The sequence below is a fragment of the Vollenhovia emeryi genome, unplaced genomic scaffold (assembly GCF_000949405.1).
Source record: "Vollenhovia emeryi isolate VEMERY1.0 unplaced genomic scaffold, V.emery_V1.0 DF939137.1, whole genome shotgun sequence".
Taxonomy (NCBI): Eukaryota; Metazoa; Arthropoda; class Insecta; order Hymenoptera; family Formicidae; genus Vollenhovia; species Vollenhovia emeryi.
The window spans coordinates 1,873,192-1,897,691 of record NW_011967229.1 but is presented as its reverse complement, the minus strand read 5'-3'; the positions used below and the strand labels follow the sequence as shown (position 1 = coordinate 1,897,691).

At 47.5% G+C, this 24,500-nt stretch overlaps 1 protein-coding gene across 1 annotated transcript in view; it reads right to left on the bottom strand.

Annotated features, from left to right (window-relative positions):
- Positions 1-15,509, bottom strand: part of LOC105567538 (catenin delta-2) — a 35,004-nt gene extending 19,495 nt beyond the window's left edge. Inside the window, exons 1-2 of the mRNA XM_012022472.1 lie at positions 15,339-15,509; positions 14,742-14,840 (exon numbers count right to left, since the gene is read on the bottom strand). Coding sequence (XP_011877862.1) covers positions 14,742-14,840; positions 15,339-15,509 — 270 coding nt within the window. The remainder of the gene's footprint in view (positions 1-14,741; positions 14,841-15,338) is intronic.
- Positions 15,510-24,500: the final 8,991 nt, after the last annotated feature.

Sequence of the window (24,500 nt, the reverse complement as noted above, 5' to 3'; positions counted from 1 at the left end):
AGTGTTATCGCGATTTCGAGTTTTCATTTTGTGAAGTTAGCATCCCCAAGTTTCAAATTTAACTTTTTTAGGTTAATTCGCCAGAACTATGTTTAAAATTTATAAGGAACTCTAGAACTCTTCGGGGTGCATTCAGAACTGTAAAAAAAAAATTATTTTTTGAGACATGAGGTGCCAACTTCACAGAGGTCCGTAATGCGGAAATTTAATGTACATCCGAAAAAGATATTAATTACACGAGCAAATGGCGCCGCGCGGCGTCGCGTGCGCGCCCGTGAGAGATGGGGTCCCCCCTGTCGTCCCCTCCCCCCCCCCCCGTTCGGCAATATATATCCTGCAACGACGGTGGCTTGCGTCCCGCATTGAAACAGTTGAACCGTTAATTACGACGGATATCCACTCAGCGTTAATTTAAAATTGCCATTAACGCGCGCGCAATGATAGAAAACCAATTACTGTCGCATTTGGACGATAATGGGAAATAACGTATGGGGTAAAGAGGAGGGGCGCGGTCCTCTCCCCGGGGAGACGGATGATCCGTTGTTAATTCGTTTAATATGCAGTATTTTTTTTTATTTTTCGCGTAATCCGCCTTAAAGACGACGCGAGAGGGGAATTTAATCGCGTCGGGTCGCGCGGACGTAACTCACCGCGAATTAGCCGCGAATTTGTACAAGAGCGAGCCCGTGCGCGACACTCGAGCCGAAATAATGCGACGTGAAAAAAAATGAATTGCGGGGACCACGCAGTTTCGCCGTGAAACATTGATTGCCTTCGGCCGCGTTTGATCCGCTCTCGAACCGATCCCTCCTCGTCGCGCACGATAATCTACTTTCGGGCTAATAATGTCCGCGGCCGTGTTTGACGATTCGCGCCGCGCGGATCTTTTTTTCGCCCCCCCCCCTCTTTGCAGGATTTAACGGTCGATTTTCGCGCCGCGCGCACCATTTTCGTTCCGTCTGCCGATCCGCGCGGCGTGATTGATAACAAATTTTTTACCGCGCGTCTCCGATAATCCGCCCCCGGGGGATAATAGTGTCCGGGCGGGGGAACGGCACGCCTCGGATCGGGGGACAAATTTTTAAATCGGATTTAATAATCCACTTCGGCCGTCGATGTTCATTCCGTTCGCGGCGGCCTCTTTCTCTCTCTCTCTCTCTCTCGCTCTCTCGGGGCGATCGGGGCCGAGCTCGCTCCCGTTCCGTTTGACGATCCGCGTCGGATCGGTAATTCTCCGCCGCGCGCGCGGCCGGGAGCGCGGGACGGGAATGTAGGGCGACGCCGCCCGCGGGCGGATTTATCCCCCGTAATGGTGTCGGGCATATTAGATTTTTTCACACGTCACGACAGATTCACCGGCGTGTCCGCCTTCTCGCGGAGCGGCGGGAACCGCTACTCCGTTCGAGGACGAGGGCGAAAAATCGCCGCCGGCGACTCGGTCCCTCCGCGACGAGGATCTCTCCTTCGGAAGAGGGACTCGCCGTCGCTCTCCGCCGGAAAAAAATGTCTCGCGACCGGCAATCCGGGTCGCGGGTTTTTAATTAAATTCGTCGCATCGACCGCCTCGGCGAAAATATCAAACTCCGCATTAAATTTCTATTAAACCCGCCCGCGAAGCTCGAGAAATTTTTCATTAAAATTAATGCACGCCCGCGATCGAAATTTCCGCGACAATTCGAGAAGAGTTTTCTTAAATTTTCCTTACGCCCGTATAGGCGAGTGCTTACATCTGTCCATCTTATACATATATAATACGTATTCGATATTTCATCCAGAAATAAGACTTGAGATAATATTTTTACACCTGCAGTCTATTTCAGAACGTTACAAATCGTCACCGCGCGCCGCGCCGGCGAGATAGACCGAGCGGCTCCGGTAATTCTGGGTCAGTCTGCGTTTTCCCCGGCTTTTCTCACAGCGCTTTCGCTCCTTTATTACACTCGCGGACTTATTCACCGCCGTCGGCTCAACAATCGAGCCGCGCGCGTTACGAAATTCGTATTTTTCCGGCCTTTGTCCGGCCTCTCGCCGAGACGCCTCGAGGCCGACTCGCGGGTGCGTGCGTGCCGCGAGCGCTCGAATGCAAAATAAAGATCTCGCCGGGCGATAATGGTACGCGAGACGCGCGTATGTAAATACGATCGCGTAATTACACGTGAGGGGGAGGCCCCGGTACCCTCTCGGCGGGCCGTGCGCCGCCGTGTAATTTACCCTCCCGCTCCCCCGCCTCGGATCCCATTTGCGGAATAGTCCGCGGCGTCGATCCGCTCGCCGCTCGGACTCGCGCGCCTCCATCCCGCGGCGGGAAGTCCAGATGGCCGCGGAAAAGTCCGGGTGTCGCGCAGTCCCCCGCGTGACTTTTCTCCCCCACCCCTCATCCCGCTCCCGCCCCTTCGCGGAATCGAGTTAAATTCTCGTGACAACGTCGCATCTTGCACCGGCGCACGCAGGAAGTTCATTAATCCTCGTTTTACGCGGGACGCGGGGGGGGGGAAGGGATCTAGAATTGACCGTCGAAAACGAGTACTTTTCCGCGGACAAGCGGTCCCTGGGAGACCGCCACCTTAACGCAATTTCACGTTCCTCTTGAACGCGTGATCTGACTGCATGAAATTTCGTGGGGTCTCTCGCCCCGGTGGAAAAAATACTGTTATTAAAATATATATCTATTAAATCCGCCTCGATCCGATGGCCGGTCAGTTTCCCCCCTCGAGAAATTTCTAACCGGGTCGATATCTTTTCTTTCCGTTAAATTGAGCTTCTCTCAAAATGTGCCGCGGAGCACGTGGTTCGTGAACAATCGATTTTCTTCATTTGTTTGTTAATTATTTTTTTCATCGAAGTGCACGCGAATTAGTTGGCGTCGGGCAGAATGCGTAATTCCGTATGCGTGTTTCGTAGCGATTGCTGGCCAAATCGCACGGAAAAACACGAAAAATCTCGGCCCTTCGGTCCGAGAGACACAAAACGAGAGAGAGAGAGGGGGGGGGGAGAGGAGAGAGTCGAATCGGAAAACGTAAAAACGTGCCGACGTGCATTATATCGGTGATCGATGCAGCGCGAGAGCCCGCTCGATAAGAGCAATCTGTTCCGCTTCGAGCTATCCGTCACGGAGGGTGAAGGGTGAAGGGTGGCAAGGGTGTAGCTCGAAAATCCCCCCTCCCTCCTCTCTCTCTCTCTCTCTCTCTTTGCGCTCCGGTAAATCTCGTGCGATCAGCCGCGGGTGGACCCCGAAATTCGCGTCGCGATTATTCGCGCTTCCCCATAAATTTCCCCCTTGAAATTATGACGCGAGAAATCACCGCGCCGAAAACGAGCGCCGCGCGAGCGCATTATTATTATCTTTCCCTTTTCACCGGCGGTGTCGCGCGATTCTTCTTCATTATGCGCGAAAATATCCGTGTTGACGAATTCACGTCAGAGAGTAAATGTTTTTCCCGACGTGGCGTCTCGTCCCGCGCGCTAATGCAATTGACGTTTTCTCTACAGTTTCCGCCATTGTGTCCGGGTGCATAATTAAATTATTCGGCATCTTCCTGCCACGGCTAAGTTTAATTGGCGTGCGGTTAAAGAGTTGACTAAAGTCAACGGCACACGCAGCCATTTTCCCTACCGGATTGCTTACGAGAGCCAATCAGAATTTAGCCTTGAGAGTCACCTGATCTGAAACTCTGCATCCTTATTGGTTCACGCGAGGGGGAAAACCGCTGGCCAAGATCTTGTACACCGATGCCCGCTAATGCCCAGTGGGCATTACTTTATCTTATTATCTAATTTATCTTGTTTTATTTTATTTTATCTTTATAATGTCCCAGCAAGGCCTAATGCCCAAAAAATGGCTAGTAATGTCCAGTAATACCGCCAATCTGTACACCACAATGTCCTCAGCGATTTCCCCCTCGGGTTCACGTAAGCAATCCAGTAGGAAAAATATTATCGTGTGCCGTTGGCTTAATTAATCGAAAAGATGAGATCTGGCCGAGGAACTCACTCGCCCTTCCAAATGCGCGAGTAGACGCGATGATTGCGGTTTATGTGTCGAAGACTAAAACCAACGGCGCACGATACTATTTTCCTTACCGGAGAGCCAATCAGAATTTAAGCCAACGGCACATGATACTATTTTTCCTACTAGATTTCTTACGAGAGCCTATCAGGATTTAGCCTTAAGTTACCTGATCAAACCTTCTGCATCCCGATTGGCTCTCGTAGGCAATCCTGTATGAAAAATAGTATCGTATGCCGTTGGTTTTAGCCTCGAGAGTCACCTGATCTAAAACTCTGCATCCTTGTTGGTTCACACGAGAAGGAAACCGCTGACCAAAATCTTGTACACCAATGCCCACTGGGCATTACTTTATCTTACTATCTTATTTTATCTTATTTACCTTGTTTTATCTCATTTTATCTTTATAATGCCCCAAAAATGCCTAGTAATGTCCAGTAATGCCGCAAATCTGTACACCACAATGCCCTCAGCGGTTTTCCCCTCGGTTTCACGTAAGCAATCCAGTAGGAAAAATGTTATCGTGTACCGTTGGCTTAATTAATCGAAAAGATGAGGTCTGACTCGCTCTTCCAAATGCGCGAGTAGACGCAATGATTGCGGTTGATGTGTCGAAGACTAAGTCCCAGTCTACAATAGAGATTTAAGCCCTAAGCCTTAAGAAATTGACTAATCACAGTCGCGCATTCTACTCATACTTGACCGTGATTGGCCAATTTCTTAAAGCTTAGGGCTTAAATCATCTATTGTAGACTGGGACTAAAGCCAACGGCGCACGATACTATTTTCCCTACCAGATTGCTTGCGAGAGCCAATCAGGATTTGGCCTAGAGTCACCCGGTCTGAAACTCTGCATCCTTATTGGCTCTCGTAAGCAATCCGGTAGGGAAAATAGTATCGCGTGCCGGTGACTTAAATTCGTTACATGGTTTAAATCGCGTATCTCGACGGAGATACGTAGCTGCCTCGCGCGAGAAGGTCCATGCCGCTTTTTTATCCATTCGGACGCACGCTCCGCTTACGTCACTTCTAATTATCACTCTCGCTTTCGCGCCATTGCGCATCTTCATAACCGCGCGTTTATTTCGCCCCGCCGTCGCGCCGCTAATTCGAGCGCAGCTGTACCTCATCCTCCGGGGCCGCAGATGTGGGTCGGCTCGCGCTTATCCCAGGTGATCCGCCCCGACTTCGGCGGACCCCAGGCACCCGCGTCCGTCAATCCGCGACGCCCATAATTATCCCACGGAACCCGCGACGTCGCCTCTCCGCGCGGCGAAGGGGAGGAGGAGGTAGGCGCTCTGGAGAAAAGGGTTTTTCGCCGAGACAGAGCGAGAGAGTTTCTTCCTCCCGACGGGCGCGATTGAGTTCGCACGGCGCGCAACGGGGATGGGGGGATACCATCAATCAATCGCACGTTCTAGGAACTATCTCGCGATCGATGCCGGGGACCACCCTTCACTCCCCCCCCCTCCTCCTCTCAAGTCCGGTTCCCTCTCTCGCTCCGTCGCGTTCCTCGACAGCGTCGTCGTCGTCGTCGACGGTTGACGCCTACCTATCTACCTATCCACCTCGGGCGTTGTACGGTTTCGACACGTCCTCTCCCTCGCGCGTGCACGCGCCCCGTAACGCGGAATCGACGACGTCGGCTCACGACGCGACGTCCCGCTACGGATCCGGCGCGTCGCGCGGGTGCGGACGCTCGTGTACGAATTTCTCGCAGATCTCTCTCGAGCCTCAGCTCCCTCCTCCCCTTCGCCCCGCGCGGCTGTCGAGATGTAAATCCCGGAGAACGAAGGAGGATCGAAGAGCCTCGCGCTCCCGCCGTCGACGGGCTCTTTTTCCGCGTTTCTTTTATTTAAAGCACCTCGAAGCGCCCGGGCGCCTTAATCCTCCGGGGGATTCGCCGGCGATCTCGCGACGACGTCCTTTGACGACGTCTCCGCGCTTTGTGTAAACGTCGGATCGTTTCAAGTCCCCTCTATTTTCCTTTTCTCTCTCGCTCGCTCCCTCCTTCCGACAACTTTCTAACGTTTGTCTTCAAATTAAGGACTGTTGATTTAAAGTCGGACTAAAATTACATCAAGAGCGGGATTTCCTCGCTCGCAACCGCCGCGGGACTCAATTCGCGAATCTCTCCCCCCGGCCGTCTACACCGCATACCCGAAAATTATTGACGCGCCGCATCATACCGTTCCCGTTCGCTTCCGCGCTTTTATGCTCACGCTCGCGAGAACGAAAGCGCCGTCGATCGTTTAATAAAAAAGTTTTCGCTGAAAAAGTTCTCGACGAGAACAATGATATTCATCCGACAGAAGGCACATTAGACCCGCGGAGACGCGGGTTCTCCTCGCCCCGCGATATCTTGGCGCAATAGCGAGAGCTTTATATCGCCTTCACCCCTTACTGCAAACGAGCGGGCGGTGTTCTCTTGTAAGAGCGGAGGAGGCGGAGGTGAGCCGGGAAAAAGGGACGCGCGCGCACGCCGGAAGTACGAGCGCGAGAAGCGTGCGTTGAGAAGCGGAGAGCTGTGCGAGGCTGAAGGGTGACGAAGAATACCATGGGGAGAAGAAGAGGCCCCGCACGTACACGCGCGCGCAGAAGAGAGGGCGAGCGGGAGGGGGAGCGGGAGGGGAAGAGCAGACGACGGTATCGCGAGGGAATGAGGACTCCGCCGCAACCTCGTTCTCTATTCCCTGGCACTGGCGCGTTGTTGAAAAGCTGCTCTCGCCCTTTCTGAACTTCCGTCCCCCCCTCCCCCCTCTCTCTCTCTCCCTAGGACCCTTTCGTTGCCGGAAAACGGGACGATCGTGACTGCGACGTGTGCGCCGGCGCTCGGCAACGTTCATGCGACGATCTCGGTTGACTCTCGCAGGATCTACGACACGCGCGGGACGTCTTCCTTCCTTTTTTTTTTATATTTTCATTCTCTTCCTCCTCTTTAAGGAAATGAGTCCAGAAATGAGAGCGAGAAGTAAGCGAGAGAAATTGAATATAACGGCGGGGAGATGAGAAAGCGAGGACGGAAGGCGAAATTTATATGAATATCGCGTCTCTTCAGGTGTCACGCTGACATTACGGCGAGAGAACGGTTTTTCGGTGGGAGTCGACGCTATTGAAAAGTTGGAATAAAAATGGCATTAATCCCACGTCAACTTATCACGTATAGATGTGGATAATTTTATAACAAGAGGTACGGTCCGTAATACGTTTGCTTTATTTCAGAATAAAACGAGGATGGTGTGGAGAGAGAGAGAGAGAGAGAGAGAGAGAGAGAGAGAGAGAGAGAGAGAGAGAGAGAGAGAGAGAGAGAGAGAGAATCGATATGAAAAATTTATCAGGAATAAGAGATTAAAAAAAACCTCATTTAAATCGATTTCAATCGGTACACGTGAAATCTGACAACTTCAGAAATAGGATATTGGCTTCGCGCTGTACCGCTCGAAATCCGAGCCGTTCCTCATTATTAAAATACGATGACTCCGCTGGCGTACCGCTGGTGACGCGTTTAAATTTCATGACATTGTCGATATTGCACCTGCAAATGGCTACGGCGTAAGAAAACGCTCGCGCGCGCGCGCGCGCGCGTATGTGAACGCTCTCCCGGCTAAAAAGTCGCGATACGCGGCCCCACGTCCGTGAGCCTCGAACGCCGGTGAACGAACCGAACGAATGAATGGAAGGCAATAACGTATCGATAATAACCCACGGGATTATACCGTTATTATTAAATACACGTCGTTCTCCCTTTATTAATTCTTCCGCGTCGCAGTCGATCGATCGATTGATGCGAGGCGGTAATAAGGGGAGTGTCACGGGCGTCGATGCGGATGTTCTCCGACGTTCCCTGCCGGAGGATTCCGTCATCGGTCGTTAAATGATCGACGATACACACAGCCGCGCGCGAATCATCCTCGCCGCGAATCGCTCGTCCGTGTAAAGATCCGCGAGGGGAGAAGCGACGCGATCGTTCCCCGCCCGGTAGAGAAAAATGACGGGGGTCCGGGGGAGAGAGGGGGGGCCCCTTGTCTCTCTCTCTCTCTCTTTCGTCCCTCGGCGCAGTCCCCCCGGTCGTCTCTTCGCTCCCTCCGCTAATCTTTCCGCCGTCTCTCGGTTCCCCCGCCGCCTCCCCCGACCCCCTTCCGACTGCACGCTGTCGTGTGTCCCCCCCTTCTCGCCGTCCTCGCTGCGGCGTACAACTCGAGGTCGATGTGTGCCTGAATGAATGAACGTAGGGACACGGGAACGCACGCATGTGCGTGGCGGCCGTGCCCCAGCCGGAACGTACGCACGATACGCCGTGTTATACCGGCGTATACCGGGTGTACCGATGGCTTTTTCTCGCTCTCTCTCTCGCCCTGGCGGGCGACCGCGTCGACGAGACACGCCGTGCGGAAGCCGTGAGGGTCCTCAACTCCGCGCTGAGGAAAAAAGGGGTTGAACCAAGAAATGCTTCTCGATTCAACTACGCGCGATCACCGCCAGGCAAATATCGCGTCGGTGTTTTCTCGACCACACCTGGCATTTTTAATAATACAGAAAATTTATTGCGCACGTAGCCTCGGCGGTCGAATTGGTGAGACGCCCGCCTAGAGTGTAGGGAGGTCCAGGTTGAAACCCTGGCTGAGGTAATACTTTTCGCAATAAATTTTCTGCATTATTAAAGATGTCAGGTTATGGTCAAGAAAACACTGACGTTGTTAATTATCGCTGGCGACATTGGAGAATTCTTAATTGGTCAAATATTAATCAGTTCCCCGAAAATTCGCCAATTGAAAAAACAATATATATAATGTTTCGATAAGTGACCGTATGTTCGACTTAAAAACGTACTCGGACCAGGGAAATACTGCCGACTAAACGTATTCGAGTCATTTCAACAGCTTGTTTTCTCAGCGTGCGTAAAATTCCTCCGTAAAATTCCGTTCGAGCAGATTCCTGAGGATTAGCCGGAAAACGCGATTCCGCTTGTTTTCTTTCTCTTATTCCTCCGCCCCTCCCCCCTCCTGGGAATTCCCTAGAGAAGGATCCTTCGGAGGTCCATTATTTCCGGTGATGTATCGTTACGAAACACTGGAAGGACGTCCTCGACCTCCTCGGCGGGAAAAGGGCATGCATTCAGTTTGGAACATCCCGTGCGCGCGCGTGCCGGCTTCTATGCCGGCGCACGAGGGTGCCGGGGTCGAAGAATGGATAGGGCAGAAAATCTCAGGGTCCCGCATTGACGGCGGGTCATGTCGGTCGGGACGCCGCCGAAATATACAGAGGACTCGAGAGAGCCAATGGAAAAGGAGGAGTACATTAGGCTCGGACAAACCGACAGGAGTCTGGGCGAGGGTCATTTCTGCTCCGTCACGGAGAATCGGGCCTCTCGTGGGACGCGTGAAACATTTGCATCCTGCCAAACTGATCGGTGGCAGCGACACTTTTAAGCGCCGCGATGATCTGCGTGATGACTTGCGCGTGAAAATTTCCCATTCGAAGCCTTCTCTCGGGAAAATTTATAACAAATAGTACACGGAGAGACCGATATGGTTACCACATGTCTAATTAGGGCTGGCACGACCCCCAATAAATAGTGATATTTGGGACAGCTATGTCTGTGGTTTACATACTCACATTGGTATGGTAAGTAGTGGAGACATATATGCGTTTTGTGCAGCAAACTTACGGCGAATTCGGTTGCTTGCACCAGTGCGCACCGAGTGCGCACTAAGGCTTGTTTGTAGTCAGTTCTTATATTTAACTTCGTCATGTTCAAGAGTATTTAGTAAAAAAATGATCGGTGTAAACGTTGCACCGGCCATTTTTCTGGATAAGAAATATTGCAAGAGGTACTTAAGACGATCTTTAGATATAAGAATTGACTGGAAACAAGGCTTAGTGTGCACTCAGTGCGCACTAGTGCAACCAACCGAATTCGCTGTTAGTGAATGCTGCACCGCAAAACAATGTATGCCCCTACTATTTATACGGTAACATTTTAATTTTAGTTATTTTTGCCTTAGCCGGCTCTTTCCGTGTATAGTACGATATTTCGCGCTATATTATGAAATAATATCCATTGTCGAGACCCATAATTGCGAAATGCCTGTGCCTCTTGCGCGCGTCGCAATGAAAGCCCGCGTACAGCACGCTCGTTGTGAAAAAGGAAGAAAAAGCGCGTGGAAAATCGCAAAACGATTCGGCGCTACGGATTTATGCTATATTATATTATATGCCCCGCCAGTGGGGCTACATTTCCGTAATTAATATTCGCGAATCAAATAATTCCGGAGACGCGTGTGCGAGAGACGGTTACGAGATCCCTGAATTAATTCCCTCCCTTCCCTCCCGGGAGAGTCCACCCCCAACCCCGTTCCGCATAAATCCCACCCGCGTATCCATCCATCAATCTTCATCTTTCATCGTCGGCGTGAAAAATGTCGAACCACTTATCTCGCCGTCGCGATTAACGGCTCCGGGAATCATCGCCCGCTCGCACGTCGCGTTTAGCGCGGATTAACACCGCGAGCGGAACGCGACGCGCGTCCTCCCCGCGTCCCCGACTTCCGGCCTCGAGCGGCGAAACGATCCGCATTCCGCTGGTCGCGTCTCGAGTGCGTCGCGACGCACCACGGGAACAAAAGCGCCCGGGGGAGGAGGTGAGGGGATGACGACGGATGCAAAGGGAACGGCAGGGACGACGGGAGACCTGCGCGCGAGCGCGTTCTTTTTGTCATAGGGCAGGAAGCCATCGAAGATGAGAGCCATTTCCCGGCCCCTAGGAGGAATTCCGATGACATATAGAGAGAGAGAGAGAGTCCTTTGCCCTTTTTTTACCTCTCTCTCTCTCTCTCTCTCTCTCTCTCTCTCTCTCTCTCTCTCTCTTTTTCTCTCTCTCTCTCGGCGGCGTCCGAAGATGGTAAAAACGGACGTACGTTTCGTCTGGTGAGATATTGGACGGCGAGCCGCGGGACAAAAGTGCTGAGCGGACACGGGGGAGACGGACGGCCGTGGTTAATTAACGATTATCGCACGACTGTCGTTAAGACTCGCTCGTTAGCTCGAGTTATCTTTAAAAGCGTAGAAATATACGCGTCCGTCCGGCTTCCGTTCGTCACCCGGTAGCGCGACGCGTAGTTCGCAAGGGGTTTATCGCACCTCGCAACAGTGTACAACGAAAATGGCCATTTTTCTGCAGTTATTATCTTTATATCTCACATCGTGTATGCAGATCAGTACTTGCTTCGTTTAGAACAGTTCGGGATTATGAAGTTTTTTGTCAGGCGAAACTTATTTCCAATATTACCTGAGTTATTGCCTCGTTGGTGCCGTTTATTGCCAAAAATTTGTACATTACAGAGTGCGGCAGACCCCTTGGTAATTTGTATTATACGAAATTGTACGACCGTGTAATAAGTCTTTTAGACCGATTCTCTCACGCGGAGAGAAGTTTCTCTTAAAATTTATCCTGAAAATCGTGGGACAACGCGGCATTTCGAACAGTTTTATGAGAATTTTCTGAAATTTTACCGTACATTTTAGTAATACTATACTCACAATCAGTGTACATTTCACTACTCTCTAAAAGTCAATCAGTGGATTGTCACTGAAAACAGTGAATATTCCCTGATTTGCAGTTATAAATATACCACTGAAAATCGCAGTGGTATACTTATAACTGAAAATCAGCGACTGTTTCACTGTTTTCAGTGAAAATCCACCGATTTGACTTTTAGAGAGTAGTAAAATTTCAAAAAGGCTCTCGCAATAAAGTTTCCCAAAGTGCCACGTTGTCCCTCGGTCGCGTGACTTTCAAGGTAGAGGAATGTCCCCTATTATGAGATAGGTTTCTAATATGAGACAGCAGGTTTTCGACACCCAAATTCAATCTCAAGTCGTTTCTCGCAACGATTACAAAATCTAACAATGAATTTTCCAAATAGGTTGAATAATCCGACACAACTGGCAACAGGAAACTTCCTTTATTCGCACGTTTCGGCCATGTGTTTTGGCCCTTTTCAAGTGCAATCAATTCATGATGGAATCGACTGACGATGCCTATTAATTTAACAGAAACTCCCCACTATCCCATATTAGGATCCTGTTTTATAATGACAGGGGACTTTCCTCTAAACTTTGAAAGAACATCCTCTCCGCGTAGGTTCGCGCAACAAATTGCAGCATGACGCAATTCCTCGTAATAATATATTCCCCCCCCCCCCCCGAGAATTATCGCGTCCGATTTACAGCGGTGTCGTAATTGTCTCGGTGCCGCGCTGCGTAATGTCCAATTATCTAATCATTTTCCCCACGCCCGGCACCCGCGAAAATACGGACGCTCCTCGTGAAATTAGCTCGCTTACGCGGCGCGCCGTTTCGGGCGACGCGCCTTTCCGCGACTCGCCGCCGACATTTCGGCATTTGCAATTCCAGCGGAGCGCGGGTGTCGCACAATAGCGGCCGGCGTGGTAGGGCGTTAAGGAGTCGTCCCGATCCAAGGCTGCGTTCAGAAACACCGCCCCCGAGTACCACAGCGTATCATTCTATCCTTGTTGCACGAAGGAGCGGTTAGTGGGTGCTTTGTTGGGGCCCCTTTGATTTTTATAAATTCATGACTTTTTCCATAAAAAAATATCACTTAATGCATTGTCAAGTCTCAAAGAGCTGTCAAATTTCCTCAAAACACTGTATCTTTTGACTTTACTAATAAGTATTCGCTTGCAGGGGTCGGCGACCTCGTATACTTAATAACACATTTGAAGCCTTGCGACATTTATTGTGTTCATTTCGATTTTTGTTAAGATCTACTTTTTCTATAAAATAATATTAAGCCTCAAACTGCGAGCGATCGGCCTATAACTCCTATTCTAGTGAACACCAAGTAATAGTTACATAATATCAATATTATAATTTCCTACTTAACAATGTAAATGTAACATAACATGTGGGTATTATAATATATTTATCTCGTTGAGTAGGAAATTATAATATTGATGTTATGTAACTGTTACTTGGTGTTTACTGGAACGTTAACAAATACAACTTTAATATTTTCTCTTTATTTTATTTCATCGGCGAGCGGATCTGAAATTTCGCGTACCGATAGATAAAATTTACAACTACCACATACTTAAATTTCAATTTTTTTTCCACTCTTGGCCAGTTTATACAGAAGCCACCTTAAGGTAATTAGGTCAAAAGTGATGAAGTTACAGATTTTCTTTAAACTTGCAGCAAAACTAATTTAGATATCAATACGTATGTGTGTAAAATTTGGGTCTGATTTACCGTGTAGTTTCCGAGATATGATCACTTAAAATTAACTGTTTTTAACATTTCGCTTATCGCCATTGGCTGCTGAGGGTAGAAAACCTGACACTTGGACATGTATTTGTCAGTTGCAAAGAAACTATAATAAGGATTGAAGCAAAAAATCGAGCAGGATTCACCTTAAACAGGGATAAAATGACACGCTGGGGCATTCGGGTGATGTTTCTGAACGCAGGCCAATGTGCTCGCGTCGGTGAAAGCGCGGCGCATCAGCGGCGACGAGCGACTCGGTTCGCGTTAATCGCGCGCGGTTTTGTTCCCCGGTTTTTAATTCGCGATCGTCCTTTCGGCGAACGCCGTTAATCGCCGAATCGCGCGGGGGGACTTGGCCGCGAGCCTGCGCGGCCATTTCCGAAATTGAGCGGCGCGGTGTTTTGCACGCTCTCTCGTCCATTTCGGGATTGCTTAATTAATATAATCCCGGTTATCGGCGACGGCGAGAACGTGCCGGTTCATCCGAGAATATTACTAAAAACTGCCGACCGCGCGACGGCCCCGGAGCCCCAGAACTCCGGAAATGAGCTCGGGCGTAAGATTTTATCCGTTCACCGGCAAGTTTTATTATTATCCAACGGTGCGTTTCGCGCGCGGCGACTCCCCCTGAAAGTCAATCAGTGGGATTATCACTGAAAGCAGCGAACAGTCGCCAGTTCGCAGTTGTAAGTATACCACTGAAAATCGCAGCGGTACACCCGGAAGCAACATTTATTTATAGCGAATTCGGTTGCTCGCACTAGTGCGCACTGAGTGCACACTAAGCCTTAGGTTTGTTTTCTGTTCCTGCACTGGTGAACTAGTGCATTAAGCTAGAATGAGAAAATATATTCCTGTCTTACTCTAATTTGTTGCAATAGTTCACCAGTGTAGGAACAGAAAACAAACCTATTGTTTCCAGTCAATTCTTATATTTAAAGATCATCTTAAATACCTCTTGCAATATTTCTTATTCAGAAAAATGATCTGTATAACGTTTATACGGATCATTTTTTTTATTAAATGCTCTTTGAACATGTATTTAAGACAACGTTAAATGTAAGAGCTGACTATAAACAACCCTTAGTCTGCACTCAGTGCGCACTAGTGCAAGCAACCGAATTCGCTATTAGGTTCAACAAATGAGGTACGTCGAAATCGTGTTTCTTGAAATCTGAGTTACACTAAATTATATTATTTAATTCTACTGAAATATCTGCTAAATTGGAAGAAGTAGATCTGAATCCCTTTAGAAATTCTCGTCTCCGTCAAATAAAATTTTGATTAAGGTAAAGCAGCCATTTCTTTGAAATTAAATGAAAGTCTAGCGAGGTCAAAATTCAAAGAAAATTTTTTTCATTTCGAAGAAACTGGGTGCATGTACTTATAACTGTGAGTGTTCACTGTTTTCAGTGATAATCCACTGATTGTTTTGTAGCGAGGAGTAAACCTGCTGAGAGCATTGTGGTGTCCAGATTTCGGGCATCACCAGGCATTCTTTGGGCATTAGTTTGGTGTTGTTCGGCCTTCCTGGGGCGTCATAAGGAACCTCAAGAGCAAAACAAGATAAGATAATACGATAAAGTAATGCCCACCGGGCATTAGCAGGCATTGGTGTACAAGATTTTGGTCAGCGGTTTACCCGTCGACTTTTAGGGAATCGGCGCCCCTGGAACACCTCGTTGTCCGTCCCGGGGCTCGGAGCCTAAGTGGATATCGACGAAACGCGCGTCCGAATTCGAGATTCCCCGTGGACGTAGGCTCAAAATTAGCCGGACAAATTCGGGAATGTGGACAGGGCGGGAGCAGGGGGGCAGGGAGGGACGCGGGGGCGGGGGAAGAAAGTGCGACATCCTCTCTCTCCGAGTCGCTCTGATAAATTCATTCGGGTCAGTCGGGGGTCGGGCGAAGCCGCTAGTATTCAGCATGCGGCTGAATCAGCGCTAATGGGTCGGCGAGGGGACGGCGGGGAGGGAGGAGGGGGTCGAGCTGCAATCTTGGGCTGAATTTCAGCGACGCAGCTCAGGTATTTCCGATTACGCGCTACTTGAGAATTCCGCTTGATTGCCCTAATCGGCGGCCGCGTGTCGATTTCCTGTGCTCGCCGCGCCCGTCGTTTTTCCCGGTCCCTCGCGCCTCGTATCACCACAGTACTAGCTAGCGGGTCCGCTCCGTCATTTGTTTCGTTTTGCGTCGGTCCCTCCTGCGCATCCGACATTTTGTTGGTCCAGCGAGAAAAGTTGTACGTGCGGTAGTGCAGCTTTGATACACATACAATTACAGTGCGTACAGTAATGGGCAGATTGGTTCCGACACTTTTTTTCTAGTGAGTTGAGAAACGCGCGTTTAGATTCGGGTTTGCGTTCCGAGACATTTTCTCTGAGGAAAATTTCACTTGAGGAATAGATTGAAAACGCTCAAAATGGTTTTGGAATGGCCGTCGAGTAAACTATTCGGAGAGGAAGATTTTGGAACGCAACGTAAAAAAAGTGTCGCAACCATTCTGTCCATCACTGTGCACACTCATACGCCGTTGGATTTGGACCGGCGACATGGCGGAATACCACGTGATCGGGACCGAAAGGATCAAAGGGCCGACAGAGAGTGGACCTACTATACGTACGTTCAATGACGTTGCGCCGATCGCGGGGTGTTTAAATCTACACGGAGAGGATTTTCTCTTCAAATTATGTGATCGTGGGACAACGCGGCATTTTGAAGAACTTTATGAGAGTTTTTCGAAATTTACACCACTGCAATTTTCAGTGATATATTTACAACTGCAAATCAGCAACTGTTCTGTTTTCTCTTCAAATTTATCCTGAAAATCACGTAATCGTGGGGCAACGCGGCATTTCGAAGAATTTTAGGAGATTCTTCTGAAATTTTATCATGCATTTTACTAGTAACTATATTTAGTACACTCTCTAAAAGTCTATCAGTGGTTTATCGCTGAAAACAGTTCTAGCACTGAATTATTCAGCGCTATACTAATAACTGCAAATCAGTGACTATTCACTGTTTTCAGTAATAATTCACCGAGGGGGAAACCGCTGACCAAAATCTTGTACACCAATGCCCACTAATGCCCGGTGGGCATTACTTTATCTTATTATCTTATTTTATCTTATTTAATCTTTATAACGCCTTATAACATAGACTTTTAGCGAGTATACTAAAAATAATTACTGGCAAAATGCATGGTAAAATTTCGGAAAACTCTTCTAAAATTCTTCGAAATGCCGCGTTGTCCCACGATTACATGATTTTCGGGGTAAATTTGAAGAGAAAACTCTCCCCCCCCCCGTGTACTCTCTAAAAGTCTATCAGTGGTATATACTAAAAACAGTTGAATTATTCAGTGTTATACTAATAACTGTGAATCAGTGAATATTCACTGTTTTTAATAATAATCCACCGATTGACTTTTAGAGAGTATACTGTGAATCAGCGAGTATTCACTGTTTCCAGTGATAAATCCACCGATTGACTTTTAGAGAGTAAAAAAAAAAATAAATACACGCACACACTTGTAATATCGAAACGACTGCGCGTTATCGTGGTTAATGCTCGTTTCGGGCTCGTTGCGTTATCGCTCGCCATTAACTTACACGCGCGATTTGGTTAGCGCAATATCGGCATTAGTATCGTAACACACCGCTGCAAAACACGGCCCGGCGTACGTTGCGCAAATACACCCCGCGATTTCGCTAATAATTTAGACTGCGTAAATGCGCATTTAAATTTCAGATTAATTATTTGTAATTCACACATGTATAATTGCACGACGGCGGCGGCGGCGGCAGCAGCGGCGGCGGCATTTCGATAAATTTATACGCGATTTTATCGGTATACCTGTAGACGAGCGACGGTAATATACTGCAATTACGCTCAAACAGGTGCACACACGCTCCATGTTATTTTACATATAATTTAATTCCAGCGGATTTAATTGTACACGAGCGCATTCCTGCGCAAAACTACATTTACGTCACTCTCGCTATTTTCCCTCCCCGGCGACGCGGAGCTTCCCGTCTCTTTTCCCTACGTCCGCGGCCGCACACGCTCGCTCCCTTTATTTATTCCAGTGGAATTCCGGTTGAATTATAGATTCGGTCATTGCCATCGCGGAGAAACGGCGGCGCGTCGGGGATTGCGTTTAGCGCGCGATCGAGACCTAATCGCATGAATGATTGAAGACACCGCGACGTACGGGATGTGGAGCGGCAACGCCACGCGCGCGCACGCCCCGGCCCTCCTTTCGCAGAGGAAAGTACTCCGGGCTCCTCGGAGAGAGAGGAGCCCGATAGTGGCTCTCCTTTATTATTAATCCTAAACGCGCCATCGGACCGCAGGAATGCGGGACGGGGCGGAAATGAACTCGGAGAATCCCGGGAATCTTGGCGTTTATCACGCCGGATTAACCAGGTCTTGTTTCGAATTTAACTGCTGCATTATTTCGGCCAGTTAAAACTGGCTCCGCGAATGTAATCACGTTGCTACTCCGTTTCCATTACCGAAGTCTTCGATTATCGCGTGTTCCCGCTGCTCTGAGCTATCAGTTGTATTTAACAACAGAGAAGTATTAATTTATTAATAATACTAATATTTTTCTATTGTTAAATATAATTAAATGGCATTTATTTATATTTGAAAGCCCCTTTCCCGTTAAAATTGAACGGATTAGTGGAACAAAAACCGTTAAACAACAGATAAAATGCGAGTATTGTATGTAAGTTGTATGTACATATCGCAAATATTAATATGCAACACAAAATCCCACTCGTTCTCGTACTATTTCTCACGCGTCTTTCCTTTCTCGAGCAATATATACGTTCTCTTGTAAAAAAAGGAACAATTCGATCGTATCTGGAGTGTCAGACGCGAGGAGAACAAATTGGTCCGTGGACGCGGTTTGTCTAGCAAACTCCGGCTTGGCGTAAGATTAACGTCGCACGCATCTCTCGCGCTCGCACGTGCTAATTGCCAAAGTTAACGATAACATTAAGTTATCCGGGGGATGAAGGAGCGATGCGGGATAACGAAACTAAACGGCGGCGTATCGCGCCGCTTGCTGTTTAATCTATCAAATAGCGCGTGTGCAATTCTTGCTACAGACGCAAGACGGATGGAAGATAACGCCCGCGGCGTAAACGCGAGAACGCGCCACGTCACACCGCCGTTACTTCCCCGACAAGGATCTCTAGCTCGGAAATGTTAAAAAAAATGACGAAACTTCAGCGATACTTCTCGTGCATTTCATCTGGCGCTTGTAACGTGAGCGTCGTTCGTCTTTATTTTAACATTCGTTAGACAGAAACAAAACGAGTTCTAACAATTAGAGAATATCCCGATACGCCTGATACTTTTTGTTGCCCGAAATCATCCCGAAGGAATAAAATCAACCCTTGAAGATTGATGCACTTTGCGTTTTTGTTTCAGAAAATTATATAAAACACAGATTTATATAGTAGGTACAGTATTTTTATATCACATCCACCTGTAATATGTTCATGTAACGTTCACATGTTTATTCATTTGTGAGTATTTATACATTAACATACTCTGTGAAAGTAAATTAGTGGATTATCACTGAAAACAGTGAATATTCACTGATTCACAGTTATTAGTATAGCACTGAATAATTCGGTGTTAAAACTGTTTTCAGTGATAAACCACTGATAGACTTTTAGAGAGTACACGGAGAGAATTCTCCCTTCAAATTTACCCTGAAAATCATGTAATCGTGGGACAACGCGGGATTCCGCAGAATTTTAGGTGAGTTTTTGAAATTTTACCACGCATTTTACTAGCACTTATATTTAGTATACTCTCTAAAAGTCAATCGGTGGATTATCACTGAAAACAGTGAATAGTCATTGATTTGCAGTTACAAATATACCACTGAAACTCGCAGTGGTGTACTTAGAGCTGTAAATCAGTGACTATTCACTGTTTTCAGTGATATAATCCACTGCTTGATTTTCAGAGAGTAATTTTATATATTTCTTACAAGTAAACGAAAGTTAAGTAAAACACGTATTAATGTGTAATTATATAATTATAATGTATTACAAAGTATCACAAAAGAGCCGTGTGTCGCAAATGTAATATTTAAAATTTATTCCTCACTTTCGCCCCTATGTATTTTTCCATAATTCTCCAAACCATCAATCGGTTTTCTAATCGATAAATTTCATTAAGAGAGTTCTCTACAAGTTGTCTCCCGGCTCCTTTTGTCGGGGGTGGACAAAAAGACCAAAACGGAAAATGGAGGCAATTTCTAAGGATTGATTTTAATTCTTTCGGACCGATTCTCGGAGCAGCAAGAAAATAGCGGCAAAAAAGTTGTACACGTTAACGGAATGTCCTCTGTGTATTGCCAAAGTTTCATCAATTTTTGGAATTTCCGAGCCGGGTATCTTCCCTCGTGCGCGATGCACTCTAACGTACGCCGACAAGACGTTCCCTTCGTGAGATAAAAATGATAACCGATACCAACGGCCGCTCCTACGGCGACATTGGTATATTTTTATTGAGATGTTGGCGATAAAATAGTTCGCTAAAACTGTTGCGCTTTTCCTGTTATATTCTCGCGCGCGTCGGAAAAAAAATCTCCATCAATGTATTATATATAACACACGCACAGTGCTCGTGTGTGTCAATGATATTTTACCTGTTATAAAAATAACTCTTTTCACTCTAATAATCCGTGCACTTTTAATTTTGAAATGAAAAAAATGCTTTCAAAAAATACGGGAACGGGAACCGTTAGTTAGATTTAATAATTGATAAACATGTAATATGTCAAATATTAACGTTAATATTTTACGTATGCTAACGTTGATATCGCAAATGTTGTACGGTATGAAACTGTAAGGTATATTTTCAACGGGCATCTTCTTTTTCAGCGGGATACAACGGGAGCGAGCGATGGACGGGATACTTTCGATTCTAGCGGACTAGAATCTCTTTCTGGCTCGCGTTCTCTTCTACTTCCAGCAAAAAGAATTTCTATAATAGAAGAGATCCCTCGGGGGGGGGGGGGGGCGGCGCCTGCTCGCCGGTTTAGGCGGAATTAACGCGCATTAATTAACGTAAACCGCGATTAGCATTCCTCTCGTTTCGAGCGTTGACATTTCGGATAAAGCGCCCGGCCGTGTTTTGAATAAAAATCAGCATAATTCAAAGGGGTTAGTGTAGCCGGGGTAGTTTACCGTGCCAGCGATCGCGCGATCGCCGGGTGGCATGTGACACTGACAGCGCTATTTCCGCGGTTAACAATCGTGGCGGTCGTCGGCATCCCCAGTCATTATGAACGTTAAATATGTCGGTTCAATAAAGTCAGTTGCAGCAGAGAGCGCGGAACGTTGGCTGTCACTCCAGCCATTAGACAGACTTCACGGCTACATCCCGAAGAAGCCCCCCCTCCCCCTACCCTTGTTGCGGAAAAGAAAATCGTATTGCGGGCCAATGGAAAACGTTTTACCGCAAAAAAAGTGTGACAATTATTTTCCGTGTACTTTCACCGAAATAAACAATCTGTGCGCCCTCGCGTTAGGAAAAAAATATACATTTTTATTGTCCCTACAAAAGTAATGATATATCATCAAATTGCGCCAACTAAAATGGATATTTATACGAACTAGATACTTAATTATATTTTATATTAAAATGTTATGTCTAAACAACCGAGCATAAGATTTTGCCGGAGGAAATGAAGGAGATAATAATATTAATGGGACAAATTTTTGATACTTATTCAATGCAAGCAACTTTAATACAAATACATATTTCATTAAAAGATGGCCTCTTCTAATTTAATTGTTGGATACGTATCGGGCCTGATTCGCGACACTATTGTTTATTTGAAAAACTTGCTACGTGTAAATTGTACAAATATAATATTTGTAATTTATGTAAATGCTCTATACAGGAATTTGGAAAGTATTGTTTTAAATTGACAGTAAATTGATTGAATCACTTTATTAGAGTATTAAATCAATAGTTAAGTAACTTTCGTGTAGCGCAGGTAAATGTAACTGTAATTCGTTTACCTCACGTCGCGTTTCGCAGTTCTTTCACGTTACACGGGTAAATATAATTATAAATAATACTTTGGCATAAATTTACATAAATTTCATTTATGCTAAAGCATTATGTATAATTATATTTACATGCGTAACGTGAAAGAATTGCGAGACGCGAATTAAGCGGGCAAATTAATTACGTTAATGGAACTCGACTATCAAAGATTTTACGGTTCAAACGAGGGCAAGTTTCTATTCCCGGAACAGTCGTCGCGGAGGCGAAACGTTACGTTGTTACATTGATAATAATAATAATAATTGAAAAAAAGAACCATTTCTCGGGAGCCACGCAAGAAGCCTTCGGGTGGGCTCTCGATCGGCGGGAGTAACACTCAGGCGCGACTAATCACGTTAATTAGCAATTAGGCGAGATAGAGGGACGCGCGCGGATTATTCGCGCTTTTTGCGCGGGTCTGCGAAATCCCGAATTGCGAGAGGGGACGTAATTCGAGCCGGGGCGGCCGGGATGCCGTTCGCGTCAGCAAGCCTTATTTTCCGCGCGGCGACGTAACGGGGGGGGGGGGAGGGGATGGCTGCGACCCCCTTACGTCGACGGTATCCTCGACGGGGCCGTAGGTCACGACGTGCGCGTCGTCCGCTCGAAATTACGCGGCCGCGATATCGAGTGATATCGAGCGCGTGCATAGCGGCGTCCGTCGGCGGGAGTGGGTGGTGACATTGTTTCGCGAGCGACGAACATAGTAGGAGTCGCCGCGAGTCGGGAAAAGTCGGGGGAAATTGAAAGCGAGCCGGATCGCGGCGAGTTTCCACCGCGACGATTGGCGACGACGCGACGGAGGATCGTTTGATCGACGACATCGTCACCGGTGTCTCGATCGTTATATCGAGCTGTCGGACTCGAGCTGCTTATCGATGTGAATGTTAAATCGGAGAAAACAGTCGAGTTTTCTAATAACGAATTCGATTGCTCGCACTAGTGCACACTAAGGCCAGTTTATAGTCAATTTTTATACTTCACTTTGTCTTAAGTACACGTTCGAAGAGTGTTTAGCCGAAAAATTATCCGCGTGGATGCTGCACAGATCATTTTACTGGCTGCGAAATATTTCGAGAAATTTACAAGACGATTCTCAAATGTAAGAATTGACTGTAAACAAGCCTTAGTGTGCACTCAGTGCGCACTAGTGCAAGCAACCAAATTCGCTGTAAGTCAAAGTCGCGAAACCCTTTTTGCGGAAACAGAGTAATAAAACGTGGGGTGTATAATAGGAGAATGTACAAGACTTGGGAGGAATAAAGTAACACGAAAAGAATAAAATGTAGCGAGATGTAGGATTACTGGCGTGTTATCTACTCGCACTTTACTTGTAATTTTTTGGTGTCGCGGAAAATAATACACGCAGCAACAGGCGTGCAAGGTGTTTTTCTAATAGTTGTTGGAATTGACTTTCAGAGGCATTTTATGAACAAGAGAAATATGCTCGCAATTTTCTTTGTAAAGAGACGTTCGAGCATCAGTTCCTAAAGTGTTGGACGGCCCGTGGAAACGTATAGGGGACGATCTACAAGTTTTGTGTCACAAAATCGCGAGGGAAGATCCCATAGGTCTCACGCGGTCTTTAGACATCTTTGAGAAATATGCTCAATAAAAAAAAATTGCTCAATTAAAATACGGATTTTACGCAGTATATAACTTTCACACATTTTGTAAAATAATTCCACAATATCGTATATCGTAGTATTGTTTAGACAGAATGCCACAACTTTTAACGAAATATTCACGTTACGGTGAAAACGCGTGCTTTTCCGTTCTTTAATAATTTGTCTGACCGACCACTGTGCTCGCGCAATGGGGTTCGCTTGAAACCGTTCAATTCGACATCATATTTGTCGGGTCTGCCTCTTTTGGCTCGCGAGATAAAAGGAGACGGTCGCTCACGTGACACTCTGTATAAAGCCTTGTGTCCACGATCCAACAACTGCGTCCAGGTGATGCGCTTTTTATTTGGGATTCGATTCAAGGGGCGGTGTTCATGGGCCCAATTGTTCGTTTTCTGGTTAAATGTTAACCAGAAAATGAAAAACCGCGCCCCACAGTCAGATCTTGGGTGCTTTCCAGCAAGAGACACGAGAGCGTCAATTCTGTATCTCATGATATAGCGAAAATGCTCAAAGTGTGCGGCTTTGTCTCTTTCTAAAGGCCTGTGTCCACGATGCTGGAACTCGGTCCAAGTTCTATTCGAGAAATGCGTAGCCAATCGACTTGCAGCTCTTCCGTAAACACATTTCTCGGAACTAGAACTTGGACGCAGTTCTTGGGAACGTGGACACGAGGCTTAACGTAGGTTTCACACATTTCAAGACTCCAATTCCAAGATATCCCTGCACCCGTTCTATCTTGGCGTTAGATTCCTCCCGTATTCTCCGTCGACCTTCCGGCGGCTTTTTGACACGCACGGCGACGGCGGCGGGCTTTCGAATCCGGAAAAGGGGTCTCAAATCCCCGCGCGGCCGCACGGCACGACGCTCTAATTTTCTATTTCCGGCTTGTACTTCTCTCGGCGCGACCGCGCGGCTTAATTAGAGGCACGAAAAGTGGGAAGCAGACTAGACGGAGAGAGAGAGAGAGAGAGAGAGAGGGCCTCGCTCTCTTCCCGAGATAAAAGATACCAACTTCCGAGCTTTACCGCGCCACGCCGGGCCCGGGGACCCGCTCTCGGGGATAAATACGCCCGGCGTCGTTATCGATCCCCGCGACGACGCACCGCGTCTGATAACGCGCGGAAGACGAGCTCGGTTCTCCTCGCGGACTCTCACGGGCGTCGTCTCCGTCGGCCCCGCGGACTCCTCTCTCTCTCTCTCGCGCGCACCGGCCGTGGGAAACCGCGACGCGCGGCTGACGTCCGCTTGAATTTGATCGCGTGCTGCGCGTGTGTGTTCGTTGATTCAATTGAGCGTAATTGATAAGTCTATGAATCGCGATTCTTCGCGTCGCGTAATCTTTTATGTATAATTGGACGGCAAGTTAACCCGCGGAAAGAAAAATGTAGCTGCCGTAGCTGAAAACTGTGGCAACTAAATTTCAGTTGTAAAATATGGACAGCTAATATTAAGCTGCGGCAGCTAAATATTTCGCTACTGTTGCCTGTTGCATTAGG